Here is a 14,496-nt window from a genome sequence, read left to right on the forward strand (position 1 = left end):
CACAGCTGTGAAATCAGACTAACCTCCTAGCTCGGCTGGAAGGGGTCAGCCCAGGGGAAGTGCTCAGCCCCATGCTGGGCACAGGAAGGGCTCAAGAATGGTGCTGGGGGCCTCAGAGGAGCCGTTCTCCGGCAACCTCTGAAATTGCTTTATCATCTGGGGTTGGCCCCTAGTCATCAGGGTCCCCCAGTGCCCTCTGTCCTAGGATACGGCTGGTGCCGGGCTGGAATCCCTGAACTCGGAGCACAGGCCCGGAGCCCGGGACACTGGCGGCACCAAGGCAGTGTTCCTTGGGGAGGGTCAAGGCGCTGCGTCTGCCTGCGCGGGGGGAACCCGTGAGTGGGAGCGGGCCCAGAGCACTGGCTGCTCCTTGGCTGGGGAACCCCAGGATGCGGGTCGCCCGCTCAGCCAGCTCACCCTGCACCCTGAGGGTGAACAGCTTCTCCGCGGAGCCCGCCGGGTTCTCGGCCACACACATGTAGCTGGCGGCGTCGGCCACCTCTGCCGTGGACACCTGCGGGTGCAGGGAGGAGGCGCCTGGAGACGCTGCAGGCCTGCCGGCCCTGGGCCCCCCGGAACCTCTGGGGGGGGCTCCCTCCCATCCACACCAGGCAAGGCCAGCACCCAGAGGAGGCCCTGCAGGAGGCCACCATTGTTGACATGCAGCAGCACGTAGAGGGCTCCCCGGATGCCCGCCCCCCGACCTCATCCGCTAGGACTTCCTGTGACATTGGGGTGGGGGGCAGTGCGGTTGGTGCTGAGAGGTTCCATGTAACAAACCAGCTGGAGACGACAGCCTCCCCTAGCTGTGGCACGCGTGTGTGTCCCTTCAGGTGCTGTGCAGCCCTGTGCCTGCGGGCAAGGCTCCTCACAGAGGAGTGTCCGGCGGCTGAATTAAGCCCCCGGTGGTCTGACGTGGTTTCAGGCAAACAGCCTCATTTGGCACAGAGGAGGGCAGCTCCTTGGTTCCCAGACCGGCAGTCGTGAGTCGCAGCAGCCGCTGCCTTGGCCCGAGCAGGGGGCCGCCCTGACCTGCAAGACCTGCCCGTCCTCCAGGACCTGCAGCCGGGGGCTCGGGGAGAAAGGGAGCCCGTTCTGGAGCCACGAGATGGTGGGCACGGGGTTGCCCAGGGCCGGGCACTGCAGGGTGACGGTGCTGCTGGCGTTGACGGTCACCTCCTCCACCAGCTCCTCCGTGTCACCCAGGATCACAGGTGGGGCTGGGGGTGGGGGAGAGGAGGGTGAGGAGCAGGTGGCCTCCCTGGGAATGGTCCCTGGGGGTGGGGGTGGGTGTGGAGGCAAGAGCAGCACTTGGTGCCAGGCGCTCACGTGGGCTCCTATTGCCCTGTTCACTAAGATGTCCCAGGCCCTGATGCAGCTAAGGAATCTGGGGCACAGAGAGGGCTGTGATTTGCCCAAGGTCACACAGCTCAGAAGCAGCTCATCTGGAATTTGGACCGGGTGCTGTGTGTTTCATAGCCCAAGCTCGTAACCCCTACATCATCAAGCTCCGCGTTGAGGAGGCAGGAGGCCTGCGCTCTCCCCGGACCCCTTCAGGAGGGAGGCCCTGCGGGGCCTGCAGGCCCGAGACCCCCCGCGTGCTTCCCGGCGGGGCCACTCACTCAGCACCATCAGCTCGTAGTGCAGCCAGTCCTCGCCCACCTCGTTGGAGGCCTTGCATGAGTACCTCCCGGCGTCCTCTGCACGTACCAGGGGGATCTGCAGGACCCGGCCCCCTGCGGGGACACGGGGACAGAGGCCTGAGCAAGGGCCAGAAGCCCACTCTGTCCTCTGGAGGGCACCCGGAGCACCTCACTGCCCCGCTTCATCTGTGAAAGGGAGAGAGTCCGCCGGCCCCGCCCAGGTCGCGGTCGGTGGGGGGTGGGGGGGGGTCGGATGCAGTGCTGTCACGGCCTGCTGTGTGCCAGGGCCTGGGCCGGGCATCTTCCCGGCCTCCGCCTCCCTGTGCTGCTCCTACCCCCATCTCACAGACGGACAAACCGAGGCCTCAGCAGTGCTGAGCCCAGCTCTGCAGCGAAGGCAGAGGGAGGGGCAGAGAGCTGGGCGCATGTCATGGCCTGGCTCTCAGGAGGCAGAGAGCGGCTCCCTGGCGGTGGCGGGGGGATGGGGTGTTGGGGGGCGTCACTTGGGACCCTCTGTGATCAGGAGCCAGCCAGGGCTGACCCTGGATCTCTAGGGGGCTGGAGCTGGTCTCTAGGGGGTGCCAGGGTGGGGTCACTGTGTGCTCAGGATTCTGGGTAGGGGGACTGCCAGCCTGGGCTGTGGGGGCCCTGCTCCTCGTCCTCCTCTCCCCACCAAACAGGAAGAGAACCAGGGGCTCACCACTCGCAGAGCCAGAGGACAGAGGCCCGGACTACGGGGGCAGTGGCCGAGGCCGGGGGTCACTTGATGTGTGAGATTAATCTACAGTCAGGGTCAGAATAAAGGTCAGCTTGTGACCACAACCACTACGTGTCCAGGACTAGGGGTCAGTGGCCAGAGTCAGAGGTCAGTGGTGGGGTTGGAGGTGAATGGCTGGACTGGGGCGTCAGTGGCTGCAGCCAGGGTTCAGTGGCTGGCTGGGATTGACCCACGGTCAGGATCCGAGTTAGGGATCAGATGTGACTGAGCTCACTGTGTGCCCAGGATGTGGGTCAGTGTCCAGGTCAGAGGGCAGTGGCCAAGTGAAGGGGTCAGTCTGGGCGTTTCCGACAGGAATAAACAGCCTTCAGTGAGCACTGCCTCTCCCGGATGTCCAAGGGGCCGCTTTCTTTTGCAAGGACCAAAGTCCAAAGCCTGGACTGACCCTGCTCCTTGGAATCCCGGGGGACCCAGCTCCCCTCCCAGGGCCAGCCCAGCATGGCTCACCCGGCAGGACACGGGCTGATCCCAGCCCGGAGACCAGCCACGCCCCTCAGGAGACCACACGGGCTCTGTGCTGGCATTGCTGCCATTCTGCTCTCCCAGGCGCTGGGCCGCAGCCCCGGGCACCCAGGTGTTTCTAAGCCCCAGCCCGGAGCCTTTTAATGAAAAATGGTTCACAAGAACTATTCTAAAATAAAAGGCCTGTTTTAAAAAATTAGGCAACCTTGAATAAATATTTAAAGTGATATCAAGAATAAAAAGGTCACCTGAGCCATGAGCGTGGACCCCACTGTGGTCCTCAGAGCCGAGTAAGGGCCCCTTCAACTCCCGGGGTCTTGAGCTCTTCCCAAAGGAACCGGCTCCCCCTCCTGGAGAGGCACCAGCTTTGGCCGATTACTTCAGGATGTTACCAAGCCCAGAGGTGGGCCTGGCCCAGGTGAGAGTCTCTGTTCTAACAACCAGAGGCAGAAGGGGACCCCGTGCTTGCCTTCAAACAGGTTTACAAAAGGCCGCTAAGGCCCAGAGTGGTCACAATGCTCTGCCTGAAGTCACACAGCAAGCAGCACACAGGATTGCTCAAGGACTCGTAGAAAGGCGGTTGAGACCAGCTGTGACATGGGTATGACCCTGGCCCCTGCCTGCTAATGCCCGACTTCTCCGTGCAGCCCTGGCCTACCTTGCAGAACAGACACCCCGTCCGTGGCCGAGAGGGGCTGGTCCTCCCTGTACCAGGTGAGCTCGGGGGGTGGGACGGCGTTGGTGTCGCAATACAGATAGGCAGGGTTGTTCTCCACGATCTCCCGGTATTCTGTCACCTCGCCCCGGGCCTCTTCCTCCCTGATCTCAAGGGCTGCACTGGCGTCGCCCATCTTCTGGAACATGGGGGGCACTGGGTGGGGGGCACAGCCATTAGCACACACAGCTGAGGGATGGGGACGCACCTCCGCTCAAAGAGACCCCCAGCCCAGCCTCCCCAGGGTGCGGATTCCACCATTTGAGCCAGTTCCTTAGGTCAAGGCAGTTCTTAAATTCACTCACTCCTTCAACACGTGTTTACTGAGCAACGACTATGCCGGGCACCAGGACAGGTTCCTGCCCTCTGCAGCTCGAGTCTAATGGACTCAACAGACATGCTGACACTTTTCAGGGGAGGAAGCCAGACACTAACTTTAGCCAGAGCTTGTCTCCGGGAGCACACAGGCACAAAATCCTCCGCTTTTAGAAGTGGAGGGGGCCTCAAGGCCACCTGATTTGATCACCCACGTTTACAAAGGTAAAACTAGGGCCCCGGGGGGAGGTGACGTCCCCAGGTCACAAGGTCAGTTAATGAAAGAGCCCATGCCAGGGCTGTAGGGGCCAGAGAGTGACGAGAAAGGGCATGGGGCCCGGAACAGAGTCCTCCTGGCAGGCCACTTGGGAAGCTCTGGGACGCCCCCAGCCACATTGACCCCAGGCCAACACCCCACCCGCCCCCGCCAGCCCCACACACCCTGGATGAGCACATGGAAGTCCTGGTCGTCCTCGCCAGCCACGTTGGTGGCCACGCACAGGTATCGCCCCGAATCCGAGGCCTGAGTGGGCTGGATCTGGAGCAGCCGGCCTTCACCCAGCACGCGGAGCCGCTGGTTGGGGGTCACAGGCTGGGGGGAGTGAGTGGGGGAAGGGGGGGACAGAAATGAGGGGGCAGAAAGCACCCAGACCAGGGTACTTCTATTTTAACAAATTAAAAAAATATAAGCTAAAGTGATAGGAACACCCTGACAGCTTTGCAAAATCCATATAAGTTACAAACGGGAGGAGAATTAAATGGGTGAACATAGACTTTAACGTTCATGAGACTCGTTCCCTATAAAGAGTTGGATTTCTAATTAAAATATAAAGGGTGGGGCAGGGCCCAGGCCGGCTCTGGGGCTAGGTGCTTTGACCGCCATTTCTGGAAGGTTCCAAGCAGAACCAGAGGGACCCAGAAGTGAGAGCCTGAGGCCGCTCAGGGGGTCCCGTGCTCACCTGTCCATCCTTGTACCAGCTGATGGCGGGCGGGGGCGCGGCCCGGCACTCACACTCCAGGGTCAAGGTACTGTTGACCTTGGTCTTCACTTCCTTCATGCCGACCTCCCCCGAGGGGTCGTCTTTGGAGATGGAAGGGGGGACTGAAAACCACAAGGGGGTCTGAGGAGCAGGCCTGAGGAAGGGGTGCCAGGACCCTGCAGTCCCCCTGGCCCTAGGGCAGTCCCAGAAGTCGGGGGGCTGGGTCCTGAGAGTGGAAACGGACCGCTCCCGTGGCTGTTCACTTAGGGGAGAGCGTTTGTCTGCGACAATTACAGAACAGGGAACTTCTTGGGGTGACCTCTGGGGACCCTAGGCCTCAAGTTGCGGGAGCGGCAGTGAAAGTGGCAGGAGGAAGCCAGGACTGGAGTGGGTCTGGGTGTCCAGGTGGCCCGAGTCCTGACTCACCATCCCCTCCTCCTAGTGCCTGGTTCTAAAATGGGGAATGACGCCCAGTGACTGTCAGAGAAGACAAGCCTCTGGGGTGTCAAGTGCGGCCCGGTGCCAGGGCCCCAGGGTCCCCGGGCAGCCTCCTGCCCACCCAGGGGGAGCCCTGGAGGGTCTCTGACTCACTGAGGACCTCCACGTGGTAATTCTTCACGGCCTCCCCAAGCTCGTTGGTGGCCACGCAGGTGTACTGGCCCGCGTCCTCCTCCTGGGCATTCAGGATCTGCAGCCCGTGGGTACCTGCTTGGGGGGGCAGCAGCCAGGGTCACCCCCAGGCATGAACCCAGGCTCACCAGTCCCTTCCTCTGACCCAGCCCGATGACACATCACCTGACCCCTGGCTCCTCGCCCCGCAGAGGGCATCACCTGGGAGCAGCTGGATGTTGTTCGAGGCCTCGAACGGGGCCCCATCCTTCATCCAGGTGATGGTCGGGGAGGGGAAGGCCAGCGCCTCGCAGATCAGAGAAATGGGGTTGTTGACGGTCACGGTCACCTCCTCGTCCGCACTGTCCTCGCTCACTCCCAGGATGGTGGGAACCACTGTGGTGGGGCGGGGAGGATGCTGGTGAACAGACACCCCCAACCCTGGGCCCAGGGATCCCGAAAAGTCTGACCCTGGGCTTAGGTTCGAGGCTTTTGTTATTGGCATTACGCAGATGGGAAACCGAGGCTCAGAGGAACCCATGCACTCCTCTGACTTCAGGCCGGGGGACCCAGAGCCAGGCTCTCTGTCACCAAGCAACGCCACGGGGAAGGTGGACAATTTCTGTCTCAATTTCCCCAAGAGCCTCTTACCATCCAGACTATCTATGAAATTACCCAGAGCCTTCTCAGCTCTGTGGTTCCAATTTGTACGGCTCCCCGAGCGGCGTGGTGGGTGGAGGGTTGCTCCCTGCCGAGTAGAATGGCTTTACTTTCACTGGTCCTAAAATTTTCTCCTTCTGCATCTGCAGGGGACTCTCCTCGTACCACTAGCATTTTTAGAAACAGATGTCACTGAGCCAGTCTGTGTCCCTCTCATTTTCTAGGTCCCTGTTTCTCCAGCCTGACAAGACAGCTGGTGCTGCATTGCCCTTGGAAGACGGACAGCCTGGAGTGAGCCTTGTCACCTCTCTAGGTCTCAGAGCTTCATTGGTGACATGGGGACAAGCACAGCTCCCACCTCCTAGGGTTGTTGTGAAGATTTAAGCGATCAGGCCTGTCCAAATGCCTGGCCCATGATAAATGTTCCACCAATAGAGCTGCTACTATTATTTCTCTTGTGGTTGAACTTGGAGAAGTGGAAGAAAAAACAGTGGGGCACTTTGTGCGAAGCTGGTCCCCTTGGTTCTCCGTCCTGCCAGCACCCAGGGTGGCCGGGAGATGCTCAGCACTTACCCAGAACGCTAAGCTGGAAGTGTTTGGTCTTCTCCCCGGCGGCGTTGGCTGCAATGCAGGAGTAGCGGCCGGCATGAGACAGGTTGGCCTGGAGGACCTGCAGGAGTGCTCCATCTGGAGAAACATGGTGGGTGTCTTCACCAGCCAGGGGCCGGCCATCTTTGAACCATGTGACCTTGGGCTGTGGGTGGCCTGGAGGCAGAGGAAAGAGGTAGGTGAGACGATTCAGCAGGATTTGACCAGGTCAGCCCAGAGGTGGCAGGCTGCTCCAGGAAGGGGCAGGGCACATGGATTGTCCATCTCAGTCCAGAGGCCCTTGGACCAGGGTAAGACACAGAAGCAGTTACCAAGCCTGGCCTGGGCCCTTTCCTGTGTGGTTTGATTGCCTTTTCTTTACTGAGGAGGGCGCAGAGATGGCTTGGTACAGACAGGTAAGACAGAAAGACAAGGTATTCCTTCCATCCATCTGTCCATCCACCCACCCATCCATCCAACCATCCATCCATCCATCCATCCACCAACCCATTCATCCATCCATCCATCTATCCATCTGTCCATCTATCCATCTACCCACCCACCCATTCATCCATCCAAACATCTATCCATCTATCCATCCATCCATCCATCCATCCATCCATCCATCCATCCATTCACCTACCCATCCATTCATCCACCCATCCATTCATCCATCCATCCATCCACCTACCCATTCATGAGTCCATCCATCCATCCATTCATCCACCCACCCATCCATCCATCCACCAACCCATTCATCCATCCATCTATCCATCTGTCCATCTATCCATCTACCCACCCACCCATTCATCCATCCAAACATCTATCCATCCATCCATCCATCCATCCATTCACCTATCCATCCATTCATCCATCCATCCATCCACCTACCCATTCATGAGTCCATCCATCCATCCATTCATCCACCCACCCATCCATCCATCCTCCCACCCATTCGTCCATCCATCCATCCCCCCACCCACCCATTCATGAGTCCATCCATCCATCCATTCATCCACCCACCCATTCATCCATCCATCCATCTGTCCATCTATCCATCCATCCACCTACCCATTCATCCATCCAAACATCTATCCATCTATCCGTTCTGTCCATCCATCTACTCATCCATCCACCCACCCACTCACCCACCCATTCATCCATCCATCCATCTATCCATCTACCCCAGCCTACACACGTTAATGGGAGCCTACTCTGCCAGGCACTGGGCAACCACAATGACAAGGCAGCCCCTGGGTCCTCAAGGAGCTCAGGGCCTGCTGCGGTATACAGATGTCACAAGCCCACTATGGTCCAGCGTGGTCAGTGCTGGGCTAGGGAAGCGTGGAGGTAGACCCCTAGCCCCAAGGGATCGGCCAAGGACTCCTCGTGGAGCATCCTGAAGCTGAGATCTGTAGTCAGGCGAGCCGTGGGGAAGAGTGTTTTGGGGCAGAGGCACAGCAAGGGCAAAGATGAGCAGGAACGTGGCGCCAAGTCCGAGATGGAGAGAGACCCTCGGCGGGGAGCAGCGGGCCTGGTGGCAGGCAGGCCAGATCCCCGGGGCCCCCTCCTTTCCGAAGCTGCCTTCTCACCCTGCTCCCAGCCTACTGTGTGTGGGCCTTACCTGTGGCATTGCACGTCAGGTGAGCTGTCTGCCCCTCAGGGACCTTGATGGCCTCCTCCAGGTCCTCATTCTCGATACTGGGAGGAACTGGGAGAAGCAGAGATACTTACTGACTGGGGTTTGCTCATTCAGGCTGAACAATCACAGAGCAGGAAGCCAAGAGTCCATGGCACCCCTCTTCAGTTTCCTGTGCCTTTGTTCCCCCATCCCCTCCTGCCTGCTTCCACGGGCAGTGAGTTTAACAGACATTTGCTGCTGGCTGAGGGCAGTACCCGTGCCTTGGGGAGAAGGTCCCGATCAGAGGAAGGCAGTGGGTGGTGTTGAAAAAATATGCCCCCTTCCACTTTGGGTTAGTTTCTGTTGTTTCTGGAAAGTTCCATGGTAGCCTTAGAGCAGAGGTCGCTGATGAAGCAAAGAAAACAAGGCTCGGCCTCTCCCTCCTTCCTGTGCCAGGCCCCGCTGCAGTGCGTGCCCTTAGTCCTGGGCCCGGCCCCATAAGCTCCCAGGTGGGAGGGGAGGACGCATGGGGCGCCCACGAGAAGGCGGCGGTGGCGTACCCAGGACCTCCACGCTGAAGTTCCTCCGCACCTCCCCAGCCTCGTTGCTTGCCAGGCATGCATAGGGGCCTCTGTCTCGCTCCTGCGCCCGGGTCCTCTTCAGCATCCAGCCACCTGGGGAGGGAGCAGGTGGGCTCCAGGCATGACTGTGCGCAGCCTCTGACCCCAGCTGAGCCCGGGCCGCCCACCAGCAAGAGGAGCGTGCCAGGCGTCATAATTAGATGTGTATGTGTCTGCTTCCCCCAGTGCTCCATTCCTCAGATGGGGAAACTGAGGCCCAGGAGGGTAGACAGACGGATGGAGCCCCCTGGACATTACACATGCACCAGGGTAAGCTTGAGATCTTGTTCTAGTAGGAAAGATCTGGTCCCTGGCTACCCCTGGTCCTGCGGACGGGCTGCAGGTAAAAGGACATCCATGGGCTACGTAGTTCCGGCCTAGGTCAGACACCCATTCTACTCTGATGGACCCCATAAAAGGCTGCCTTCTCCCAAGGACCTCTCAGAGGCGGGCCAGCTCCTCTCAGAGAACCCAAGGGTCTCCTAAGACCAGCCCAGGGAAGGCAGATGCAGAGGACGTGTGTCATCACTGCTGTTCCTGCGCCCAGGGCAGACATCATCAATCGATTGCCACTCTCCTTTCTGCAGGGCCCAGATACAGTCTCTGAATTCATATCATCATGACGCACGTGGCAGGCCCCACCAAGTGCTTAGAAGTGGCGCACAAGGGGAACCTTATTTGCCATCCCAGCTTTGCTGTGTGGAGCAACTGATGGGTCACTGAGGCTGAGCTTCAGTGGGCTTTGAGGTCCCCCTACAAGATTTAGATGGAACACTGCCTCTTGGGCCTCAGTTTCCCCATTTGTATACCAGCAAGAACCATCACAAACCAACTTTGTGAGGAGGATGAATATTCAGAGAAGGTGCTTAGATCAGCCTTTCCAAAAGTTTGTTACTGTTCTGTGGGCTGTTACAAAAGTTCCATGAGAATCTTTGCTGCAGGACTTATCAGAACCTTGACTAAGCAAAGAGTCACTGTGAGTCTCTAGGAAGGGAGCAGAGCAGGAAGCCTTTCGCAAACTCATTTAAGTCCATTTTTCTTTCCTGGAGCCCCTCACCTGACCAGGTCTTTGAGGTGCACTCTTGGGGGGCTACCAACAGCTGAAAGGGTTACCCTGATCAGGCCTGGCAGCTCAAGGTCAGAGGTCGTGGGCAGAGGCAGAGGGTCAGACCCGATAACCAGCTGCTGCCCTGGCTGACACCTTACCTGCCAGAAGGTAGGTATCCTCCCCGGGGCTGAGGGGCTCCTCCCCTCGGAACCAGCGGACCCCCGGGGGCGGGATGCCCGTGGCTTCGCAGAGCAGCGTCAAGGGGCTGTGCAAGGCCACGGTGACATTGGTCAGCGGGTCCATGTCTCCGATGAGCTCTGGGGGCACTAAACAGAGAAGCAGCCGAAATTCAGGACGCAGGCGGGGCCTGTACACCTCCCCCGCCCCCAGGACCCCCCTGCCCCAACCCCCAGGTCGGGAGGAGCAGATGAGATGTGATCAGAGCTGCTCCCCTGGAGGAGTGAGTGGCAGCGTCAGGCAGACCCCTTGGGCCTCAGTTTCCCCAGCCCCTGGGAAGGATGCCGGGAGGACGCAGCAAGAACGGGTGTGAGGAGCTCAGCAGAGGGCCAGCTCCGGGGCAAACGCGGAGCCGCGAGGCTGGAACAGAGCGCAGGCGGACGCGGCCGCCCCAGCTCCGCGCGTGGCAGAGCCAGGCGGCTGTTCTGCACTTTCTGAAGAATCCACTGGAACAGGAAGAACAGGAAGCCGCTCTGTCTCCTTGGAGCTGGGAGGGTGAGGCCAGGGATCCCAGCGACCCCAAGGGCAAGGCGGGAGGGGGTCCTACTCCCCTCTCCCAGCTTCTCTCTTTCCACTCCCTGCCTCCACCCTGAGGCATACAGTAGGAGCTCAATAAGAGACTGGAATCACCAGGCTGTTCTAGCCACTCTGAACGGCTGTGTCACCCCCCAGGCCTCCGCAGAGTCTCTTCCCTCTACCCTGCAGACTCTTCCCCTCACCCTGGCACCTGGTTAACTCCTATTCAGTTTTACATTTCAGCTGAAAGGTCACCTCCTCCAGGAGGCTGCCATGCCTTCCCATGATTGTGCTCAGGGTCTCCCTGGTCTCCCACAGGCCCCTGAATTCCCCCAGGAGTCAAGGATAGAGACCACCTACTTCCCTGGCGCCCGGAACAGATCAGGGAACAGTAAATAAGGGAGGGTGGGGAATCAGGGCTATGCCGAGCCAGTCCTGATGCTGAGAGCAGCATTCGCGGCTGCCCCGGAGGCCTGACTCCTGGGAGAACAAGGGGAGACCCCCAGAGCTGCCCTGCGCCGTCCCCTGCGGCCCCCCTCCCCGCCTCCCAGGCAGGCTGCCAGTCCTCACCCAGCACGGAGAGCGTGAACTGCCTCTCGGCCCTCCCGGCCATGTTCTTGGCCACACAGCTGTAGCGCCCGGCGTGGGTAGCGCGAGCCCGCTCCACGAGCAGCCTCTGGCCACGGTTCTGCAGCCGCAACCCAGGCTCGGGCCTCACCAGCCGCTCGTCCCGCTGCCACGTCACCCTGGGCGGGGGTTTCCCCGTGGCGTTGCATTCCAGGGTGGCCTCGCTGTCTTGGATCACCGAGACCTGTGTGGGGGACTCCCGGGGGCCAGCGATCTGAGGGGGCACTGGGTGGGGAGACAGCACATCAGGAAAAGTGCCGGGCTCCAGGCTCACCCCACTCAGGCCTATGTTCCCCTGCCCCCTGCTGGCTGTGTGACCTTGGCCAGGCGACCTCACCTCTCTGGGCCTCCATTTTCCATCTCTATAATGGGCTCATAACAGGACCCCACGGCCCCTCTCCACCCCCTGGGAACCTGGAGGGGCTGCTGTTTGGAGAACAGCTCACAGCACAGCCCTCAAGATCTGTGAGGGCTTTTCTTCCTCAGAAACCAGAGGCTTCCTGGAGCTGACGCAGCCATGGGACAGTTGGGGAGGGGGGTCATCCCCAAGATGCAGAACAGCGCTTTCTTGGTTTGCTTTTCTAGAATGACGTTTACAAGGCTGAGATGCTAGATTTCATCCCTGCAGGATGAGCAGGACGAGACCCGGCCTCCATTATCTCCGGGAGCTTCCTAGAAATGCCACCTTTCTTTCAGTTTCCATCTGTTTCAAGGTGTGTTGTTTTTCTCCGGGCCACTGGGGGCTGCGCGGGCCCAGGGCGCCCCTCTCACGGTTAGACAAGGAGCTGCAGAAGCTGCTCGGGAGAGGCACTGAAGACACCGCCAGCCATCTGAGAGGGAATGGGGACCTGTCCTCATCGTCACTGTCCCTGTCTTTGCTGGGATTCTGGCAGTGGGTCTGTCCCGCCAGGGAGCTGCACTGCCTACCCTTCCGGCCCCTTCTGCGGGTCAGGCCGTCCCAGCCCGGCTCACCATGCACCTCCAGCCGCTGGTCCTGGCTGCTGTTTCCCGCCACGTTGCTGCACTCACAGGTGTATGTTCCCTCCTGGGCCCGGTGGGCCTGTCCCAGGTACAGCAGCCGCCCCACGGCTGACACCTGCTCAAGGCTGGCCCCCTCCCTGGGCAGGGGCTGACCTGGATGCAGCGAGAAAGAAGGCCCTGGTCCCTGGTCCGTCCACCTGGGACGTTTGTCCTCCCACCCCTCCGGGCCAACTCCTGCTTGCCCTTCAGGTGTCCACTTGGACATCACCTCCGCCAGGAGGCCCTCTCTGAGCGCCACATCCGCTCCTGGCACCCCCTCTGGGCTCCCACTACCCCCAAGCTTGCCCTCATAGCAGATCTGCCTGCAGGTCTCCCCTCAGAATCCCACCCCAGCCTGGGCCCGCCAGGAGGCAGACCCCGCCTCACTTCCCCCCGGGATCCTTAGAGGCTCCCCAGGGCCTGGCACATAGTAGGGCTCAATGGAGGTAGTGAATGAATGACCCCTCCGTCCAGCTACAGTGACCTGGGGAGGGGGACACCCGGCAGCGAGAAGACCCTGACACAGGGCAAGGACTCCGGAAACCTCGAGGCCCCGGGGGAGACACGGACTTCCGTCACCTGCACCTGTTCACGGGGGCGCAGCCCTCGGGGTCGTCCGCCACCACCCATCCCGGCAGGCAGCCCTCGAGGCCACACACCGCCGCCTGCTCCCTCTGACGTCCCCTCTGTCCACACTGTCCCCCGGGATCTCAGCCCGCCTTCCCGCCCCGATTGTTCCTGGTGTGGACCTCTCTCCGAGTCCGGCGCCGCCTCTGCCTGCCCACTCGCATCTGCCTGGGTGGCTAACAGACGCCTCAGAACTAGCACGCCCCAGCGCCTGGCGCTGTCCCCCGACCTGCCCCCGCGGCCGCTCCATCTCGCTGCTGGCAGCGCCACGCTCCCGACAGTCAGACTCAGACCTCGAGTCATCCCCGACTCCTCCTCCTTCTCAGTCCCCTATGCAACCTGTCAGGAAACCGGGCCGGCCCCACCCTCGAAATGCATCCAGACTGCGCCCCCGGCACCACTGCAGGGCTACCCGCTAGTCCAGCCGGCCAGCATCTCTCGCTAGGAGTCCTGCACGAGCCTCCTCAACGGCTGTCCCCTCCCACCCTTGCTCCCGGTGGTCTATTCTCACCACAGCCGCTAGAGTGTAATTCAGATTGTCCATCTTCGGTCCAGAGCCCGGCAGTAGCCCCATCTCCGTCGAGGTAAAAGCCAAGATCTTTCAAACAGCGTCCGATCTAGCCCCTCTCAGTCTAGTGACGGTCGCCTGCCCTCCTTGCTGCCTCTGCTCCAGCCCCGCTGGCCTCTTTGCTGTTCTTCAAACATGCTTGACTCATTCCCACCCCAGGGCCTTTGCACCTGCTTTTACCTCACCTGGAATGCTTTTCCCCACCATATTCTTATGTTTATCCCTCGCCTTCTTTAAGCCTGCTCGGCCAAACGTCCCTGGCCACCCAACTTAAAACCGCAAATCCTACCCCCCAGTGCATCTTTCCCCCTTCCTGGCTTTGTTCTTCTCCAGAGCACCCATTCCCTACAGTACCACGGCCTTCACTACCTTGTCATCTATCATCTGACTGCCCGCCCGCTCCACTGCGGTGGGTGCAGCACCCAGAACAGGGCCTGGCAGAGAGGCTCTCAATAAATATTGGTGAAACGCATGAATTCCAAACTTTTACGGAGGACCTGTTTTGGACCAGGCCCTCTCTTGGAATTCAGTGCTGGCCAGGACCGTGCCTCACAGGGCTCACAGACTCGCAGAGGAGCAGACACTGAAGGGCTGAGGTGGGTGACATGACGAGTTAACACACAGGGGCTGTGTCAAGGAGGCCCCACCCCAGCCTGGTGTGGCAGTCGGGGAGGGCTTCCTGGAAGAAGAGACACCTGAAATGAGGCCTATGGATCAATGCAGCTCTCACTGGCCGGGAAGGGGCCCAGCAGACTCGGGGACCGAACAGAGAGGGGCTGAGTAAGTGTCATTTCTGTAACCAGCAGCCCACCCCGTGGGGCCGGAAGCCCACCCATCTGTCTCCATTGCACGAGGCTCTGGG

The 14,496-nt window shown here is 60.4% G+C and overlaps 1 protein-coding gene across 8 annotated transcripts in view; it reads right to left on the reverse strand.

The window, feature by feature from the left end:
* HMCN2 (hemicentin 2) overlaps positions 1 to 14,496 on the reverse strand; it is a 145,642-nt gene that overhangs the window by 45,439 nt on the left and 85,707 nt on the right. For 7 of the 8 annotated variants that reach the window (XM_070518523.1, XM_070518522.1, XM_070518525.1 and 4 more), the window contains 14 exons: positions 12,392 to 12,553; positions 11,363 to 11,644; positions 10,198 to 10,365; positions 8,932 to 9,045; positions 8,375 to 8,461; positions 6,736 to 6,927; positions 5,725 to 5,898; positions 5,485 to 5,601; positions 4,873 to 5,015; positions 4,355 to 4,505; positions 3,542 to 3,754; positions 1,623 to 1,736; positions 1,033 to 1,220; positions 418 to 514 (listed from right to left, as the gene is read on the reverse strand). In XM_070518523.1, the coding sequence (XP_070374624.1) occupies positions 418 to 514; positions 1,033 to 1,220; positions 1,623 to 1,736; positions 3,542 to 3,754; positions 4,355 to 4,505; positions 4,873 to 5,015; positions 5,485 to 5,601; positions 5,725 to 5,898; positions 6,736 to 6,927; positions 8,375 to 8,461; positions 8,932 to 9,045; positions 10,198 to 10,365; positions 11,363 to 11,644; positions 12,392 to 12,553 (2,202 nt within the window). The remainder of the gene's footprint in view (positions 1 to 417; positions 515 to 1,032; positions 1,221 to 1,622; positions 1,737 to 3,541; positions 3,755 to 4,354; positions 4,506 to 4,872; positions 5,016 to 5,484; positions 5,602 to 5,724; positions 5,899 to 6,735; positions 6,928 to 8,374; positions 8,462 to 8,931; positions 9,046 to 10,197; positions 10,366 to 11,362; positions 11,645 to 12,391; positions 12,554 to 14,496) is intronic. The other variant, XM_070518518.1, reaches the window with a different exon arrangement.

The sequence above is a fragment of the Equus asinus genome, chromosome 10 (assembly GCF_041296235.1).
Source record: "Equus asinus isolate D_3611 breed Donkey chromosome 10, EquAss-T2T_v2, whole genome shotgun sequence".
NCBI lineage: Eukaryota > Metazoa > Chordata > Mammalia > Perissodactyla > Equidae > Equus > Equus asinus.